Source organism: Cupressus sempervirens, chromosome 6 (assembly GCF_028749045.1).
Source record: "Cupressus sempervirens isolate cs-2001-9-10 chromosome 6, ASM2874904v1, whole genome shotgun sequence".
NCBI lineage: Eukaryota > Viridiplantae > Streptophyta > Pinopsida > Cupressales > Cupressaceae > Cupressus > Cupressus sempervirens.
Window position 1 is genome coordinate 678,698,997 of NC_143123.1, and position 21,761 is coordinate 678,720,757.

At 35.5% G+C, this 21,761-nt stretch overlaps 1 protein-coding gene across 3 annotated transcripts in view; it reads left to right on the forward strand.

Moving 5' to 3' along the window:
• LOC149554011 (ATP phosphoribosyltransferase, chloroplastic-like) overlaps window positions 1-21,761 on the forward strand; it is a 144,245-nt gene that overhangs the window by 113,535 nt on the left and 8,949 nt on the right. For all 3 annotated transcript variants that reach the window (XM_089789335.1, XM_089789336.1, XM_089789337.1), the window contains 3 exons: window positions 4,543-4,608; window positions 4,713-4,820; window positions 5,022-5,105. In XM_089789335.1, the coding sequence (XP_089645461.1) occupies window positions 4,543-4,608; window positions 4,713-4,820; window positions 5,022-5,105 (258 nt within the window). The remainder of the gene's footprint in view (window positions 1-4,542; window positions 4,609-4,712; window positions 4,821-5,021; window positions 5,106-21,761) is intronic.

Below are 21,761 nucleotides of genomic sequence, written 5' to 3' on the forward strand. Positions count from 1 at the left end.
AAAAAAAAGAACAGATATCCCATTCCAAGGATAGATGAGTTGCTGGATGAATTGCATGGCACAATCTTCTTTCCAAAAGTAGATCTTCGTTCCGGATACCATCAGATCCGCATGAGGGAGGAAGATGTAGAGAAGATGGCCTTCCATTGTCACTACAGACATTATGAGTTTCTAGTCATGCCATTCGGATTGACCAATGCCCCTGCTACATTCCAACCATGCATGAATCACATCTTCAACAAACAATTGCGTAACTACTTATTAGTATTTTTTGATGATCTTCTTATTTATAGCAAGCCATGGGAGGAGCACCTCAAGCATCTGAATGAAGTCCTAAGTATCATGGAGGAACAGTTTTTTTTGGCCAAGCGATCCAAGTGTGAATTCAGTATGACAAAAATATTGTACCTGGGGCATGTTGTCAGTAAATGCAGAGTTCAAGTGCATCAGGAGAAGATTCAGGCTATCCTTGATTGGCCTCCCCCAAAATCACTCACGGATTTGTGAGGATTTTTCGGGCTGTGCAGTTATTACCAGAGGTTTGTTAAAGGATTCTCTCAGCTTAGTGCACCCTTAGTGGATTTGACAAGGAAGGGCTCTTTCCAATGGAATGAAAAGGCACAACTCACTTTTGATAAGCTGAAAGAGGCAATGAGCACTTGCCCTGTACTTGCATTACCTGATTTCACTCGACCATTCATTTTGGAGTGTGACGCGTCTGGAGAAGGCATTGGCGCGGTACTGATGCAAGATAGACACCCCATAGCTTATGAGAGCAAGAAGCATATGTAGATAGAACGCCTATATTCCATCTACAACAAAGAGATGTTGGCCATCGTACGTGCACTAACCAAGTTTCGGCAGTATCTGGTAGGTGCCAAGTTTGTCGTCCGTATGGATTACAATAGTTTGAAATATTTTCTGGAGCAATGGGACTTGAACGAGAGGCAACAAAAATGGGTAAGCAAGGTTCAAGCTTTTGATTTTGACATTGAATATGTGAAAGGGAAGAACAATGTGGTGGCAAATGCCCTATCTTGGAAACCCACCATCTGCTCACCAAACTAGATTTCAGCTGATTGGAAGGCACATCTGTTAGTTGAATACTCGAAAAACACATTTGCCTATGAGCTAATGGATGGCCACACCCAAGATGATCGGTATAGAGTGGTGGATGACATCATCTACTATAAAAATTGGATATTTTTGGTGCCAGAATCCAAATTGAAGTAGAAAATCTTGAAGGAAGTGCATGACTCACCCCTAGCAGGACACTCAGGTTTCCTCAAAACTTACAGAAGTCTTCAGGAGAGGTTTTCATGGAAAGGACTTAAAGGGGACATGTTGTAGTATTTAAGAGAGTGTACAGTCTGCTAGCAGAATAAGTCCGAACATACTCTACCTACCGAGCTGCTACAACCTCTACCAATTCCAGAACATAAGTGGGAAAGTATATCGATGGATTTCATAATAGGGCTTCCCAAGGTGAATCGAAAGGATTGTATTTTTGTGGTGGTTGATAGATTGACAAAGTATGCACATTTCTTTGCCATCCCCTTCAACCTTCAGGCCACACAAGTTGCCGATCTATTTTTTAGAGAAGTCTTTCGTTTGCACGGGTTACCCCAAAACATCGTTAGTGATTGGGATAGGCGATTCATCAGTATCTTCTGGACAGAATTATTTCGGATGGTAGGGACATAATTATCACCAAGTACTAGTTACCACCTGCAGATAGATAGACAAATGGAGATTGTGAACAAATGGCTCGAAGGTTACTTTCGGAACTATGTCTCGGCCCAACAATGAGCATGGGTCAAATGGTTACATCTAGGGGAATATTGCTATAATACCACGTACCACATGTCCATCGGAATGGCACCATTCAAAGCTCTGTACGGGTACGAACCCCTCTTCTTCATCGACACAGTTCTAGGTGACAACCACGCACTAAGGGCAAGGGATTGGCTTCAGGAGGGATAGTACATATTAAGATGTTTGAAGGAAAACCTACAATGGGCACAAAATCAATAAAAGATGTACGCCGACAGACACAAAATGGAGAGGAGTTTCGAAGTAGAGGATTTGGTCTATCTCTGGCTCCAGCCATACCGACAATCTTCATTGAAGGGAAAGGAAAAATTGAAGCCATGATTTTATGGCCCCTATTGTGTAGTTCGTCGCGTTGGTGAAGTCGCGTATGAACTGGAACTTTCGGAGGGAAGCTATATTCATAACATTTTCCATGTTTCATGCCTGAAGAAGGCTGTAGGGAAGAACGTCACTGTTGCCATAGACCTTCCACCGCTCAATGAAGAAGGAAAGCTCATACTGGAACCAGCCGAGATCATTGAAGTACATGAGAAGACTCTACGGAATCGCATAGTGAAGGAACATCTGGTATGTTGGAAGCACTTGCCATTGGACGATGCGACGTGGGAAGGTGAGCACATTCTCCAGCACCCGACATTACATTTGCTTAAGGACAAGCAAAATTTGGGATGGGAGGATTGTAATGTTCTCGATATAAAATAAATCATTTATCAAACTATTGTAACAGGCCGATTGATTTTATGTATCTTAGACCCATTCTTATTTTTGTTTCGTAATTTGTGTTGTCGTCGGCTATCTTTGTACACCCTCGGAAAGTTTTCTCCGATGGGTATTTAAGCACGGCTTAGGGGTAGTCTTTAGGTATGCAATTTGGATTATTTTCTCTATATTGCGAATTTCTGTTGGGATTCCTTGTTGTTCACCATTTTGGAAGTGAAAGATCTTCCCTATTTGGTCATCTCGATTTCGGTGGGATTCAACTCTCACCCTATTCTATCACCTGTAATACTTCACTCGGATTTGGCAAATCGGAGCATCATCTTTTGACACATATATTTTCTTGAAGGAATTATCTGTATTCGAGTCTCTTTTATCGCATCTGGCTTCCATAAAAATCTTTGTGTTTGTGTTCGAACAAGAGTGTTGTCACTGTGTGCTCAAATATATGTCCGTACTACTTCCTTTCTCTCCCAAACTACTTCTTCCTTGGCCATACGACCTTCTCCCTCCACTGACATTCCCACACATCCATCTTGTCTTCCATCCTCACTTTGTACGTCCTACCGTACGGCCCTCATAACCTCACGCCATATACCCTCCTTTTCACCACATTGTACTCCTCCACCTACTGTACAACAAGTTGCTTCATTGTACAGCCACCGTACGGCCTGAAAACTAATTCACCGTACTGCTACATAACATCCCCACCGTACGGCCTTTCTGGAGACACCGTACGGCCCTCCTTGTGCATTGTCCTAGCACCATACGGACATCTTGGATGCCTAAATCTGTACTTCCCCTCCTCCACCGTACGGATCCCTCCATTGGTACTGTAAAGTTTACCTTCGCCATACTTTCAGCCCTTCCGTACTTGGGAACATTGCAAGATGGTATTGTTTAACTTTTCCACATTATTGTTTTGAGGCATACAATCTGCCTGCCCTCTATATTTGAACATGCAAAATCTGTTATGGAGTTCAAGTACCTCCATTGTATTGCAGAGTATGAAACCAAAATCCTTCCTACTCTAGAAATCAATTGTGTTTTCTTATTTCAGGTGGTATATTTCTTTACTTTTCAATTTTCTTGTCAATAAATATTTGTGATTGGGAAAATAGGGTTCATCATGGCATCTTTTGGTATGGTAACAAGAACGTCCTGTTTAGGTGAAGAATATTATTTTAAGCTCAAGCAGTACCCCATAATAGTTTTCTATTTCTCAGGGTTTTTAAAACTTCAAAAGGTCTATAGGCATTCCTCAATGCAACTTGTTTCCTCCAGTGCACTCCTACCACCAGCACTGCTTTCTGACGTCAATTTCAAATTGGCACAGAGGCATCTCCTGATTAAGTGTCTTAACAGAGTCCTCTATGCTGATGGATGCTGGCGACTGTATCTTTCTTAATATTTTCCTAGTTTATGTTTTTCTCTTGATACCTTGATTCTTTCATGGACAATTTGAAGTAATCTTTTGTTAAAGTTAACTATTACCAGTGTAAGTTAATTAAATTGATCGTAGAGGATTACAGAGAGACTTTAAAGGACTGTTGTGAACTTTTGGAACACTCATGGAAGACCGGACTTCTCTTATGGATAAAATTATGTTGGTTTATGTTGTGAACTACATGAGAAAACATTTGACGATGTTGTCAAGTGTGGAAGGTGGAATTTTATTTGTGAATCACTTTCATTTTGATTACGATAGCTTTTTGTTTTGGTTTATGTAGAAATTGGATTTTATCTGAAGGTATATCTAAACTACACAGATTGTATTTTGTTTTATCAAACTAGAGCTATGTTCATGGATTGTGGCTATAAATACCACTTGAAAAAGAGAAATGCTTCATTGTAATATATGAACAATTCTGCTTTTCTGTTCCTTAATAGTCTGAACTCTGAAAAATAGTGCATGGAATTGGAAATATCCAATCATAAAGGTAACCTTTGAAAAAAAATTTAAATATTTTTCTAAATACTTGGGATGTACAGGGAAATGAAGACTTGATTTTAGTCCATGATGCTCTTGAGTTTGGACAATCTCGCTTGTCACTTGCAGTAAGTTGCTTTTCATACTTTCTTTACTTTAGATGTACATGCTTTTAGTCTTGGGATTTAGTTTTTAGGTGCATTATGATACGTGTGTGTCATTTTCTTTACAGATACCAGATGATGGGATTTATAAAAACATCTCCACGTTGGATCATTTGGCAGCAATGCCTCAGTGGACTGCAGAAAGGCCACTCCGAATTGCCACAGGGTATACTAATGTATGTTTTACAATTTCTTGAGCAGATGCAATTTGTTTGCATGTAGAAACATGTACATTGTTCCACATACATTTATTTATCCACAAAACTTATGTTTATACAGAAATTTAATAATGCAAGTCTTAAAAAACTACAGTTGCCATTTGTTTTTTTGACAGCCAAAAAACTTTTTCTTATGCGAGTACCAGTTCTTCCTTGCAGCTAGGTAAAGCATTCGCAAAGGAGAATGGTCTAATCCATGTAACATTTTTGACAGAAGATGGAGTATTGGAAGCTGCTCCTGCGGTGAGAAAGACATTCAAATTGTTGTTCAATTTTATTTATTTTACTTCTGATTGTCATTGGTCAACTGAAATGGAGAAGATCAACAACTGGCATTGATTAAAAAACTGTATCATATGATATTTCATGCAATAGAAATTTTGCCTGAAAAATACTCATTAGAGTAAAAAGTCTGTAAATGAGGAGCTAATCGTCACTTGTCTGAGTTGTCAATAAAATGAATGTATTGAACCAGGATGCAACACAGATACATGTATTTCACAATCATTGGATAGGGTCCAAGACACTACTGATGTAACATTTATTTGAAAATAATCTGGTCTCCACAATAACAAAATATAAATCTCCAAGATCTTAAATCCCAATATATGAATTGAATTTTAAATTGCGAGCACTTGTTCAAGAGATCTTAAGTTTTATTTTGAATGGCATTTTAGAGAACAAAATCTAGAAGTTGTTGCTTTCTCCTGAAAAAATCCAGCAAAAGCATTTCCACAGTCCATACAAATATCTCAGTTTCAGAAATTGCCACTTTGATATCACATTGACTATGCAAATGTATAATTATAAATAATATGTGGAAATGTGGCCAAGAGCATACAACATGATAGAAGTATGGTGGGTATTGTAATCCCTTCATCAACTTGAACCTTAAGTCATACCCAGCATGAGCTTGCAAGCAAGATGATAGTAAACATGGTCAAGATACTAAATGTATATTTAGGCTACTGACAGCCCCCAAGACAAGCTTTGTACTTTCTTGTAGATGAACATTGAATTAGCCTTTGTGCATTAGAGTAATTCTATCTTGTACCTTCTCCAGAGTTCTCTCATCTGTAAAGATTCTGCTAATTCTTTGTTCTTTGGATCAGACTTTAGTTCAGTTTTGAATGGCTGAGAATGGTCTTCTAAATATTATGAATATTCAGATTGTTTGATGAAGTTATAACTTATCTTGAATGCAGATCCAATTCTCTTATTATCAATCTGAAAATTAGAATATCTCAGACTTAGTATTTTCTGGAAGTAAGATGCATATAGGAGCAGACTGCTGTGTATTGTGTGTCCTATAATCTGCATTTACAACCTACTTATATATCCTTTCTAAAGGGTATGTCCCTCAAGGGACATAACCCTTCCTAACTAGGGGAGATATATATATTTTAAGTGCCAATCATTGGATATATTATCAATAAGAGAAGGTACGGTCTGTACTGTCAAACCTATAGGATTATCTTGGTTAGAATTTTAACGCTCCCTCTTAACTTGATAATCCTATAGAGAGATATTATATCTAGCAATCATCAATAAATATGAATAAGCAAGAATTAATACTCTATATCTGTCTGTCTCTTATGTGGTATCATAGAACACATGATACAAAGTCATATTACTTAAACCTATGATATGGCAAATCACTACCACTAGTGATATTATACAGGATAAATCTGAAGAGTGATCTCTTCATTTATCCAAGTTATGATTTTATAGAAATTGGTATTTCCATATCACAACACGATCCTGAGTTTTAAGATCTACCAGAATACAAGATAAACTCGGAGAATACTAAGATTCTTCCTCTATCCAATTTGTGACCCATGAACATAGTAATGTCAACATCACAATATGATCTTGAACTCATCTAGATCTTACAGTAGATCTTTACTATTTAGCACATTATCTAAGAGATCGTCACCTCTCATAATGTTTTATACGAGTGTTCATTATTTTTAGAGATCATCACCTCTTAAAATAATGAATACAGATGATTACAAATGGTGGAGCCCATAATGGTCAATAGCCTGACAAAATAAAATTATTTTTTTAATAATCAAGAGAGTACAAATGGATTACAACTCAACTATACCAAGTCTCCTCCTGCAGTGTTCTTTCTATCTTCACTCTAGATAGAGGTTTGGTGAGTATGTCTGCTGTCTGATCTGCAGTGCAAATGTATTCCAATTTTACAGAATTTCTGTCTACCATATCTCTTACATAATGGTAAGGAATTTCAATATGCTTGGACCTGTCATGGAAAACTGGATTCATTGAGAGCTTGATGGAACTCTGATTATCACAATGAATAATCGTAGGATTCATGGCTTGCCCAAATAATCCTACAAGTAACTTCCTCAGTCAGACTGCTTCACGAGAGGCCATTACTGCTGCAATTTATTTAGTTTCTGTAGAGCTCTGAGCTACTGAAGACTGCTTTCTACATATCCAAGATATCATAGCTGATCCTATGCTGAAACAACATCCTGAAGTGCTTTTCCTGTCTTTAACACTTCCACCCCAATCTGAATCAATGAATCCATGCAAATCTAAAGCAACTTTCTCATATTTGAGTCCATAATTAAGAGTGCCTTGTAAGTATCTCATAATGTGTTTAACAACAATTAGGTGAATTTCTTTCGGTTCACACATAAACTGACTTAAGGCATTAACAGCATAGCAAATATCAGGTCTTGTATTTACTAAGTACACAAGGGACCCAATCATCTATCTGTAGAAAGTAGAATCTATGGAAGGTGATTCTGCAGCTACTTCTTTAAGTTTATGTGAATTAGTCTCCATTGGAGAAGACATAGACTTGCAATTCCACATTCCAAATCTCTTCAAGATATTTGATGTGTACTTTTCTTGATTAAGTATGATGCTGTCAGAATTCTATCGTACTTCTAATCCTAGAAAGTAATTGAGAAGCCCCAAGTCTTTCATCTCAAATTCTCTAGTTAGATCTTTCTTGCACTAATCTATAAGATGATCATCACCTATGATTAATAAATCATCAACATACAATATCAAAATTACCATATCATCTTTATTTCTTTTATAATATAAGTTTGGATCGGCTTCATTCTTGGAGAATCCTAAGCCGATGAGATATTTATCAATCCTTTCATACCAAGCCTTGGGAGCCTGTTTAAGCCCATAGAGAGCTTTCTTGAGCTTGCAAACAAATGCGTTAGGATCATGGGTTTCAAATCCTTTTGGTTGCTCCAGATAGACTTCTTCTGAAATCTTTCCATTTAGGAATGTTGTTTTTACATCCATCTGATGTACCTTCCATCATAAGCAAAGGTTTCTTCATAATCAATCCCTTCTTTCTAAGAAAATCCTTTGGCTACAAATCTAGCTTTATATTACTCAATACTACTGTCAGCAGCATGCTTTATTTTAAATATCCACTTGAAAGAAACAACAGATTTTCCTTTAGGTCTTGGAACAATTTCCCAAACATCATTTTTCATTATTGATTGGTATTCTTCTGTCATAGCTTCTTTGCAGGCTGAATGTTTAATAGCATTAGAAGGATTGGTTGGCTCTGTTTTGGATAAATCACTCATATTTGTTGTATAACTGGAGAATCTTTTAGGACTTTTACTTTCTCTGACTGTTCCTGAAGGTGCAATAAAGTCTTGAGCTGCTTCAACTATTTTTATGGCCCAAAGTGGTCTTTTCTTTGAATTTTCTTCAAGGTACACATTTTGAATTTCATCTTCGATCTTTTCTAAGTTCTCCCTCTGGGATCTAGATTCACTATTTCTTTCAAAACTCGATAAAAGAGAAGGTTCATCAGAACTTATGGCTCTTTTGAATGCAAGATCTTCCTTAAAGATTACATCTCTGCTAAGTTCAATAGTTTTCTATCTAGGTATGAAAATTCTATATGCTTTAGAAGTGTCACTATACCCTACAAAGATACCTTTCCTCCCAGAGGGTTCTAACTTGGTTCTCTTTTCTTTTGGAACATGAATATATACAGGACATCCAAAAATTCTAAGATGACTTATATTGAGTTTTACTTTAGTAAATACTTCTTCAAGGGTTTCATCTTTAAGATAGGAGTGAGAGCTTTTGTTTTGAATAAATACAATAGTACAAGAGGCTTCTGCCCAAAGATAGTATTCTAGATTTTGGTAAAAAATCATAGCCCTAGCAGCTTCTATAATTGTCCTATTCTTTCTTTCAGCTACCCCATTTTGTTCTAGGTTATAAAGAACAGTGTACTCCCTTTTGATTCCTAATTCTTTACAAAACCTTTTAAACAAGTCTGAGGTATATTCTCCTCCATTATCTGTTCTAAGGGTTTTAATTTTATGTCCTGAAAAGATTTCAGTTAATCCTTTGAATTCTTTATATCTTTGTAGGATTTCTTCTAATTCCTTGCATTTTAAGAAATAAATCCATGTTTTCCTAGAGAAGTCATCTATGAACAAGATATAATAACAGAATCCTCCAAGAGAAGGAACGGACATAGGTTCACATAAATCTGAATGAATTAATTGTAGTACATTATTTGTTTTCCTGGTACTATCATGAAAGGGACTTTTGGTGTTTTTACCTAGAGCACACCCTTTGAAAATACTAGGGTGATCTTTATTTAATTTGGGTAATCTAGTAAACATCTTTTCCATAGTTGATAAGGTTTTAAAATTTAGATGCCCTAATCTTCTGTACCATATTTCGTTTGTATCTTCAGCTTCATGAACTAGGGCTTGAATGGATCGACTAGATTCTGTATTCAATTTATACAAATATCCCTTTCTTTGACCAATTAACTTTTCTTTCTTGATGGAAGAGTTCTTAGCCCAAGTTAATACTTTGCCATCTATGAATGCAACATTGTGTCCATCATCTTCAAGTGCTGTAATTGAGATTAGGTTTCTTTTAATCCCTAGTACATAAAGTACACCTTTAAGAAGAAGAGTATTTCCTGATTTTAGTTTCAAAGTACAATTTCCAATTCCTTCAACAGAGTGTGCTGAGTTATCACCAATGATAACTTCACCGTTAACCTTTTCTGATAAAGAATCTAGAGTTTCTTTGTATCTCGTTATATGTCTAGAAGATCCACTATCAATTATCCATGCTTTATTTGAAATTTCATTTGATAGAGAGGAATACAAAACACGGTTTTCAGGATCATAAGTATATTCTCTAATGACATTTGTACAATTTGCTTGTTGTTTGGAATTTTCAAAACAATTAGATCTATAGTGTCCTTTTACATTTGAAACACTTTATTTTAGATAAATCTTTCTTGGGCTTTCCATTCTTTTGATTTCCCTTTTTCTTTTTGAAATACTTCTTCTTGCCCTTATAGGAGTTTGCATTAAGAACGTGAAGCTCTTCATCTTCTACTTTTGGTTTCCCTCCTTTCTTTAGTTTTTTAGATTCCTCTTGAAGACAATCATTCTTGAGTCTATTAAAGTCCAGAAGCTGATCTTTGGCACTTATTCCTTGTGCAAATGTTTCCCATGAATCTGGCAATCCATCTATAGCCATAAGCATTAATTCTGTGTCGTTAATGATGGTTCCTATGCTTGATAATTCATCTCTAATGCCGGAAACTCTTAAGAAATAAGAACTTATCGATTCTCCTTTCTTTATCTGAATGTGATTCAGTTGCCTTTTTAGTGCAAGAACCCTGGTTGCATTGTTTATTTCATAAGCATTTCGTAATGTATTCATCATATCAAAGGCAGTTTGATGTTTTGTAAGCATAGGTTTATCATTTTTAACTCCATCTAAGATGATTTGTATAGTTTTTCTATTTCCATTATTCCATATGGATTTGTGAGGTTCAACTGGAATCATTAAGATTCTGAATTTCCATTAAGATTCAACTAGAATCATTCAAGAATCATTAAGATTCTGAATTTCTGTCATGTCCCCACTCTAGCTCAGTCTAGCAGAGACATGTGAGTCAACTAATTATGGGGTCTTGTAGGCTGACAGGGTTGGATAGAGACCCAATATGGTTATTCAATGTTGGGGACTTGATGTTTTGGCAGTTATTGATCAGTTGGGAGACGTTCCTTGTTTTTAGGAGGTAGTTCCTACTTTTTAGGAGGTATGATCTTACCCAGGGTTAGGTCTCCATGAGATTACTCTTTGGGTTCAGTTTCAAAGGGATAGGGCTTGTTTCCTAAATTTTAGGATCATCCCTAGATTTTAGGGATGAGACTGCCAGTGAATCCTTGATTTCCGACTTCAATTACAGACAGGTGATAGGATGATTTTATGGTTTGTGATGTCAGTTGGGCATTTTGTGGCTATTTGGGTTATATTTTTAATATTTCCTAAATTAGCGTTTAATAATTAAATAAGGTTAAGTTTTAGCCATTTTGGAGTAATAAGGGATTTTTTGGCCTCATCTGGATACGCATCCTATGGTGTGATAGCTCGTTGGAAAGGTCTCGAAATTCTCTAAATCTTTCTCTTTGGTCTCAGGGCATTTCAATGAATGAAATTCTACCTATGAGAAAAAAGGTCATTTTCTAGTAACATGACCACTTTAAAATAAGAAATTATAACACTTTCACTACACAATGCCACTTGGAGACACTTAGGGTTCGATTTGCAATTGAGAGGGGGTTATAAGGAGATGGAAGCTTCATTCTAAGATCATCTTTTGCATATTGAAAAACTTGTTTTTGTGAATTGGCTTTGAGAGAGCAATTCTTCATCTGGGATGCAAACCCCAGGTTCTGGATTGGCTAGGACGTAGCCCTTAGTAGTTATTGGCATTGGATTCTTCAGACAGTGTGTGTTGCTATCAGGGATAGAGTACGCCATTCTTTATTGTGGATTCAGGTTGCAGATTTATGGTTTCGGCATTGCAGATTGATTCTTTCAGATGGGACGTGATCCTTGCAGTCTTAGGGCTGCCATTTGCAGCAGGTACAACCCACGTGGAATATAGGGAATGCTTGTATTCAGCCTCAGATGTATCCTTGATTTATGTTCATTATTCACCATCCAGTTTGGCATCATTGTTGGATGTGAGCTCCTTGGAACTGCATTGGATTTATTATTTGGCTTTATAAATCAGAAATCTACCTGATGCAATTTATAGCAATTCTGATTTGGCTCTATGCTCTGATTTATTTTCAGTCTCCTTTCATGTTTATTGTTCATTATTCATTACTATTGTGAAAACTATCAAAAAACACAAAACAAAAACAAAACCTTCTGCAACTTCTGTCTATTCTCAAAGACCATCAAAGAAATCACAGGAAAATATAGTTTATTAATTTAAAAACTACAGCAGATCAGCAAGGGCATCCATCAGGGATCTTTCAATTTCCAGGCTTCAAAGTGTTCTTTTCCATCAAATCTATCCTCGGGTCTGATTGTGTATGCCATTGAAGATAGGAGAAAATTAATAAGTATATATAAAGTCTGATGACTGAATTTGCAGAGCCCTGGATTTAATAACTTGTCTCTGATACCATGTAAAGATTCTACTAATTCTTTTTTCTTTGGATCAGACTTTTAGTTCAGTTTTGAATGGCTGAGAATGGTCTTCTAAGTGAAGTTATAACTTATCTTGAATGCAGATCCAATTCTCTTATTATCAATCTGAAAATTAGAATATCTCAGACTTAGTATTTGCTAGAAGTAAGATGCATATAAGAGCAGACTGCTGTGTATTGTGTGTCCTATAATCTGCATTTACAACCTACTTATATATCCTTTCTAAAGGTTATGTCCCTTAAGGGACATAAACGTTCCTAACTTGGCACCTATAGGAGATATATATATATATATATAAAGTGCCAATCATTGGATATATTATCAATAAGAGAAGGTACGGTCTGTACTGTCAAACCTATAGGATTATCTTGGTTAGAATTTTAACATCATCCATAGGAAATCAGTCTTTGAAGTTCAAAAACCATCCATCTATTAATAGCTTTAGTTGGATAAACTATAGTGCAAATATCTATATTATATATATAAGTGTGAGATATAATATATATTAATGTATGAAATATATGAGATATTTACTTGTCATTATATTAATTAAATTCTAATGAATAGGCATGTCCCGTGAAGGGACATGTCTATCCATACTTCATCCTATATTAGAGAGATGGCTGCCATATGGAAAGCACATACCAAACATTATGGCAGTGCTATTACATTTGCAGCGATCCTAAGAAAACAACGTGGTATCGGAGCCTAGTTGGCTGTAAATGTACTCCAAGTAAGACTTAATTTTAAATCCTAAGTCAGATCATCATTTTGAAGGAGTCATCATAGGAATGCTTATATCAAGATAATTGATATCCACTCCTTTGGCTTAAGATAATCTGATTGAATATGGTAGAACCCATGGGCTATGCGACTTGTCAAGAAAGCGGGCTCATTGTGTTTGTATATATTTTCTTTTAAGAATTCATTTTGCTTTAATGCACCATGAGAAAACAATCAGCTCTCTGATCTGTAAATAGAAATAACTCTTAAACTTCTTCATTTTGGTTATCGTGATCTAATGCATATCTTTTAAATGACTTTCATTTTGTATTGTTCTCATTGGCTTTAAAACTCGAAATATTGAGCAATTACAAATAGTCATGCATATCGATTCTTCTGTGCGATATATTCGCTACCTAGTCTAAATCTTTATCAGATGTTAAATTTTTATGAGGGAGTATTGCATGTTAATTTAGAGACTGTTACTGACCCAAGAATGATCTGCCCACTTATGCTTTACATATTGTGGAGAAATCAAAAGATAAGTCAACAAGAAATAAATAAGAAAAGGAGCGATGAAGAAGACTAGTGTACACCACACTGGGAGTGTCTCAGCCAAAAAACCAAGAGATTGCTCAAGGAATTGATGTCGAACACTTGGAAGTTATCATCAATTCCCACCGAGACAAATGGAACATGTTGATATTGAAGACTAGCAAGTAAAGACGTGTTGTGTAGAAAAAAATGATTTATCATCTTAATGATGCCAAGTATCTTTTCTCAAGTCAATATGTTAGACTATACTTAGCAAGGCCAATCTTCGTGGATTTAGTTACTGTCATTTGAATGCATGAGCCATTCATTTTGAAATATTGAAGCAATGTGTGGATGTTGATGGGTTGGGCATCGTAGATACAAGTACCTCCAACAAAATTGTAATTAATGTTGCTTCAGCAAGATACTATGATAAACATTAAGGAAAAGGGAGATTGAGATTTAGAGGGAACCTGACATTTCATTAAGAGGCAATCTTGAAGGAGAGGGAGCAGATAGAGGATATGGTTTCACCAAACTTCAGTGAGCTCGGATGTATTGACTCAAAGGGACTAGATCATGTTGAGAAGGATTCTCTAATGAGTAATAAATTGTAAACAGTTAAGAGGATTGCAATTTATGAATATTGTTTATAACTATATGGGCCTATCCCCTGTGCACATCATGAGGAAGTGATGACTTCCAAATGATTATCACTTGTATTTGCAGAAGTTATTGTAAGGTGACGATCTTATAACAACTTCATCCAAATGTCAAATGAGTTGACACTCAAATATCAAATGAGTTGATATTCAAGAAACTAGAAAGTCAAATGAGTTGACATTTGCCAAATGAGTTGCACTCAATAAACTAGGAAGTCAAATGAGTTGAAATTCCAGAAACCATTTTTTACGTTGAGGTAATATGTTATTCATATTGTGTATGAATCTTGTTTATCCTCCCTAGCTAAGAGGGAGTGTTAATGATTGGTAGCTTTAGTTGGATAAACTATAGTACAAATATATATTATATATATGTGTGACATATAATACATATGTATGAAATATATGAAACATTTATTTGTCATTATATTAATTAAATTCTAATGAATAAGCATAAATCAAAAAATCATGATGATATATGAATCAATGAACTTCTAGCAAGATGAATAGCACTGCTATTCTTATGTAGAAGATAACTTAAATGATTAGCCTTATAGCAAAGATAAATTGTTGAGTTTCAAGGATTGCTGCAAATGTAATAGCACTTCCATTATTTTGGTATCTGTTTTCCAAATGGCAGCAGCCTCTTATTTAAGTTAAGAATAAGCCATGAAGAGACATGTCCTATGAATGGGACATGTCTATTCGTTAATTAGATAATTGATATGATAAAAATTTAATCGTTGTTATATATATATATATATATATATATATATATATAATATTAATTTCTCTCATATAACAATAAACCTATATCTCATATATGATGATGCATATATCTAAATTATATCTCATATATAATTATATATAGGTTTATTTGACAAAAGCTACCAAACATCAACACTCCCTCTTAGCTAGGGAGGATAAACACAAGACATATATTACACCATTAGTAATATTAGGAATGACAAATTTTAAAGATATCCACCATTTTGATATTACATTTGATATCATGAGTATTGGCCTCTAGAATATCAACATATGATGTTCACCGAATACTCTAAGTAATGGTCTCCAGAATATCAACACTTGATATTCACCATGTACTCAATAAGGTAATGGTTTGCAAAATATCAACATATGATATTTCACCATTTTGATATCACATTTGAGTATTGGTCTACAGAATATCAAGATATGATATTCACCAAATACTCTTTGAGTAGAGGCCTCTAGAACGTCGAGATGCAAGATATTCACCAAGTGTTGTGAGTAATAGTCTCCTGAACATCAAGTTGCATAATATTCACCAAATACTTCGTGTAATGGCTTTTGGAACATCAATTTGCATAACATTCACAATGTACTCAAAAAATGTTTATAAGGCATGTGCACACACATTCTCATAATGCTTACCATATAAACATCCACCCTGCAAAGTACAATCTATCATGATCTGCATAGAGATCATACAATATCCATTATAATAGAAAATTAAGTTATTGCAAGATCGCCACCTTTCAATAACTTCTACAAGTACAAATGACATCATTTGGAAGTCGTTACTTCCTCGTGATATACACAGGGGCTAGGCCTATTGAAATCACATAGTCATGAGTTATATTCATGAATCATAGTCCTGTTGACTACTATAGTTTAATGATTACTAGAGAGTCCATCTCAACACAGTTTACTCCCTTTGAATCGATATGACTGAGATTGTCGAAGGTTGACTAAATCATATCCTCTATTTGCTCCTTCAGACGAATGTGTCAAATTCCCTTTTGATATAGAAAGATACTCATAATGTCAATCATCAAAGATATTCGTTTCAAGAGCCTCACTTTTATCAAGCATGATCATCAAATGACTAATGAAGGTCCATATACATTAAATCTTAGTCTATTTAATAGTCAATTGAGGCAAGATCTTCTAGTTTCTCCCTCTAAAGGCCAAGTTCCTACATCAACCTTCTGATCTTTTCATCCAAGGTAGCTTCTAAAAATTCTCTATCAGATCCCCTTTGAATATTTTAAAAGAAACATTTTCAGCCATCAACTCAGTCTCGTTAGTACAAGTATCAAGTTGAATGTAATCTCTTATGCTTCTTGATCTGTCCTATAGGCATTTCAAAGAGAGATTACAGATAATTGATAAAACTAAATTATCTTGAACAGAAATATCAATGATAAAGCATACAATATTTTTTATCTAAATTTTATAATATGAATTAACTACATAAAAATTCATGATCATTATTCAAGAGCATAAAATCAGAAATACTTATCTCTTAATTAATTTGTCACAGCCAATTTAGTTTTCCTTGTTACTTATGTGTAGTGGGTCGATACCCAAAGCTTAACCTCCTTTAAGCTTTCATCTATATTTTAGATTATAATAAATATCTTTATTATTACCTCCTCCTTTTCATTCATACGTAGCTTGGTTATATAATCATTTTAAGTCCTTCAATATTTTCCCATGTAACAAGTTTTGACCCCATCTTCATTTTCCATGTAATCTCCATAATAACTGTTCTCCTTAATATTTGTGCTGCTTTCCAACTAATTTTATACATTTTCTTTAATCGGTGATGGGCCCACGTCTTGCTCGATGCCTTGGTTACTCTTAATCAATATTATTGTGCAGTCTTATTAGTTGACTTAGGCTGCAAGTTATTTACTGCTCACCCAAAGTGACAGGGCCTTATTCTCCATTTTCCACCTTTCCATGGATTGTCATTTTCAGATTGTTTTGCTTGACAGCCAAAGTAGTTATTGAATCGACTTAGCTGATGTAGAATGCCCCATCAGCTTGGTACAACACCCCTTCTATAGATATTGTTTGTCATGATCAAGTCAGAGTTCGATCTGATCATAGATGGATGCGGATTCCATGTCTCCTCCTTTGTTAATGATACATGTCAGAGTGGTCTTCGGTTTGTTCACTGACCGATATTGGTTTGAATAGATTTTTCTTATTAAATGACCTTGATCTGTTGTTTAATCTCCTTCTCTAGTCACCCGCTCTTCCCTTGCATTAGTAGGTTGACCAGTCATGCGAGTGATGGTATTTGTTATTGGTCATTGCATCTCTCCTTATTTATCCGTGTCTTGGTGGCAGGCTAGGATTACCACGTTGGTTATGTGGATTAAATACAAGTTCCTTGAATTAAGCCATTGTAGTCCATATTCATTATTTCCTTCACTTACATGGCTCGCTGATATACATCTGAATCTGTTATTGTACGTCCAATATTCAATGGGGTTCTTGATTTCCTAAACTGATGCTCATCTTTGTAACCTGCCAAGTATGATTCCTTTATTTAACTTCTTCCTCCTATTTGATGCATTGTTTTTATATATCTTCCCTAAAGTCCAACATACATTGACTATTTTCTATTTCCGTGGTTTGCTCGATGACTGAAACATGTTTGTATTGATGTCTGTTTTTCTCTTAACTCCGTTCCTGAATATATGGCCTTCATTATGTCATCATCTTCTATGGACCTTTGAGGTTGGCAATTTTAATGAGTCCACATCTTTAATTTTCTCTTATTTATTTATTTCATTACGTATGCAGTCCTGCTCTGTTGAGTTTCAGGGATCGCTGCAAATGTAATAGCACTGCATTGATTTTGGTATGTGTTTTCCAAATGGCAGCACCCTCTTCTTTAAATTGAGAATAAGACATGAAGAGACATCTCCCATTATCTATTCGTTCATTAGTAATAAAAAATTAATCATTGTTATATACATATATTATTTTTTCTCATATAACAATAAACTTATATCTCATATATGATGGACACACATATCTAAATTTTATCTCATATGTAATTATATATAGGTTTATCCGACAAAAGTTATCAAACATCAACTTAAATAATCAGGCTTGTTCCAGAATGAGACAAATTATGTAATAATATCAGAACTCGTACACTACCTAGAATGAGAAGGATTATAGAATAATACCAAAGCTCATACTTTGCTTCAATAATTTGAAACAAATCATTGCTGATTACGACACATATTCCGATCAAGAAAAATGGATGAAGATGCATTTATTACTCTTTGAATAGCCAGACTAGAGGATGTATGCAGAGAAAAGAATTCTCAAAATGACGCTTCAGCAACTTACTTGATAAATGGTTGAATGTAAGCTTGAGAAGATCTTGAAGGAAAGATTCATTGTATTGATGTTGTTGATTTGTAATCTTGGATTTGAATGCATTGAAGAAAGGATTGAGTGTCATGGTAGACATTAGAAAATGAATTAGAAGATTATCATTTTGTTATTCCTATTTCCTCAAGACTCGTATGAATAATTTAGATGCATTGGTGTTCAATCTTGATTCATACATAGTTGTAGAATTTGTAATTGATAGCTAATGGATTCATATATATTTTTAATCATGAAATGGAAATCATGTTAGAATTCGAATACTTAATTCGCCACTCAAAAACAGGATACTTTTATATGTAGTTTTGTTGTCAATAAAATAAAACGCCTAAGAATGAAATGTCTTGCCATTACACAAGATGTGTGCCACGAAACATCACCGTGAGTCTGATGCATTGTTGGCAGCTACGACAACATGATGTGGAGCTGAGTAGACCAAATAAGACAACAATATAATATGACACCGTTTAGCTGGAAATAACACAATTTACATAGTATAGCTGACATGAACCAGGAGAATAAAATCAAAGGATTGCAACCTGAACACTTAAAAAGCTGCTCATGGAGACTTTTGAAGAATGATGCTGGCTGAGATAGAATGTATTTGAACAGTGACAACTCTAGAATTTTAGTTCCATATTTTAGCATGGAGAAGAGAACATAAAAATTTGATGGGAAGAATAGATTAGGACCAACCGAACACAAAATTGCAGAACTGGAGAAGAAAAGATCTGTCTAGCAGCAACCAAAATTCAACACTCCCTCTTAGCAAGAGAGAGATCTTCAGAGTAACTTCTTGTGACAAGTGCACATGACTGCAAGTTGCAACCGACAATAATGTCAATACAGACCTCATCATAGATTTGTAGAATTGTTATCTCAACATATCAATGAACAAATTGTTCTCTCATCATAAAAATAAACAAATTTTATCTCAAAAAAAAAAAAATCGCCATAGCTACTCCTAGAGGGTGAGAGATAAAGATAAGATAAAGATTCACACACATGACTTCCACCATTCCTACTTGCAGTAGGTGGATTCACCATGCCTACACATAGAGGGTAAAAATGAGGGCTTGCACTTCACCATGCTTACTCACAGAGGGTGGATCCACCATGCCTACTTGCAAAGGGTGGAATGAGGGCTTAAACCTCAAACTTCTCCTAGACAAGAATGCACTGCCATCATGTCTACTTGCAGAAGATGGAACAATGGATCTCACCTTGAACTTCTCTTGCACAGAAGCACTCATCATGAAATGAATCGCTAAAGATGAGATTCTCTCTTAGCAAGAACATCATTCTTCACAATGTCAAGCTTATCCTGAAAGTAGCAGAACTTCACTCTAGGAAGGGGCTTATTGAGAATGTCTACAATTTGTTCTTATGTAGAAATATACTTAAGTTCAATAGCCTTGCTTTGAGCCATATCCTTGAGATAATGATACTTAATTTCACATGTTTAGATCTGTCAGGAAAGACCAGATTGACTGAAAGCTTTAAACAACTTTGATTGTCATACATAATCACCATAGGTTCAACACATTGACCAAATAAATCAGCAAGTGATTTGCAAAGCCACGCGGCTTCTTTTGCAACCATACTTGTTGCAACATACTCTATTTCAGCAGTGCTTTGAGCCATACAAGTTTGCTTCTTGCCACACCAAGAAATCATAGCTGAGTCGAAGCTGAAACAACAACCAAAGTACTTTTTCTGTTAGGCGCAGATGCTGCCCAATCTGAACTCGAGAAGCCTTTTAAATTAGCTCAACATCAGATGAAAATTTTAGTCCATATTCCACTGTGCCACGAACATATCTCAGAATATGTTTGGCTGCAGTTAGATGAATCTGCCTTGGTTTACATATAAATTGACTCAACGTATTTATTGCATAACAAATATCAGGCCTCGTGTTAACTAAATACATTAAGGAACCAACTAGCTGCCTATAAATGATAGGATCAATCAAATCTAAAACAGCTGCATTCTCATGTCACTTTTTCAAATTTGCTTCCATAAGAGTGACCATAGATTTGCAATCCAGCATACCAATCCTTTTCATTATGTCTATAGCATATTTACCTTGATAATAGATTGAATTCTTTCATTTCAAATTTTGAAATAAGATCACTTTTACATTTAATGTCATGTCCCCTCTTTAACTCCGTCTAGCAGAAACTTGTGAGTTAGCTTATTATGAGGTCTTGTAGGCTGACAGGGTTGGATAGAGACCCAGTATGGTTATACAGTTTTGGGGATTTGGTGTTTTGGCAATTGTTGTTCAGTTTGGAGACGTTCCTTGTTTTTGGGAGGTAGTTCCTAAAAATTAGGGGTTTATTCCTACTTTTTAGGAGGGATGATCAGGCCCAAAGTTGGTTCTCCATGAGATGATTCCTTGAGTTCAGTTTCAAAGGAATAGGGTTTGCTTCCTATGTTTTAGGAGCATCACTAGATTTTAGGGATGAGATTGCCAATGGATCCTTGATTTCCAACTTTAGTCACAGACAGGTGACAGGATGATTTCATGGTTTGTGGTGTCTTTGGGGCATTTTGTAGCTACTTGGGTTATATTTTTGATATTTCCTAAGTTAGCGTTTAATATTTAAATAAGGCTAAGTTATAGCCATTTTGAAGTAATAAGGGGTTTTTGGCCTCATCTGGATTTCTTATCCCTTGGTGTAATAGCTTGTTGGAAAGGTCTTGAACTTTTCTAAATATTTCTCTTTTGACTCATAGCATTTCGGTGAACGAATTTCTTTCTATTGGGGAAAAAGTCATTTTTTGGATACTTGACTTTAAAAATGAGAAATATATTATTTTATAACCCAACGCCACATGGCGACACTTTTAGGGTTTGAGCTAAATTTGATGGGTTATAAAGAGGTAAAGACAAAGTTCAAAGGCATTATTGACATATTACATCTTGGATTTGTGTTTTGGGCTCTAATTGAGCTTTCAGCATTTGGGACGCCAACCCCACTTGCTTTGCTTGTTTGGGACATAGCCCCAAAAAAAGTGGTTTGGATTCTTGCAGTCAGAAGCATCTTGGTGATTGTACATTGTTTCTTCTGGGGAATGCGGTATTGAGTTAGAGTTTTAGCTGGGGTTTGGGCATTTTACCCACGTGTAGGCACTTTGCAATTGTACGACCGCGCCTAGCAGCCATATTCTTTCCCACGTGCAGCATTTGAGAGCTAGATTTTGGCCGTAGCTTCCTTCTGGGCTCATATTTCACCTTCACACCTTCAGGTTGGCTTTATTCTTGGTTGTTATGATCTGGATATTATTG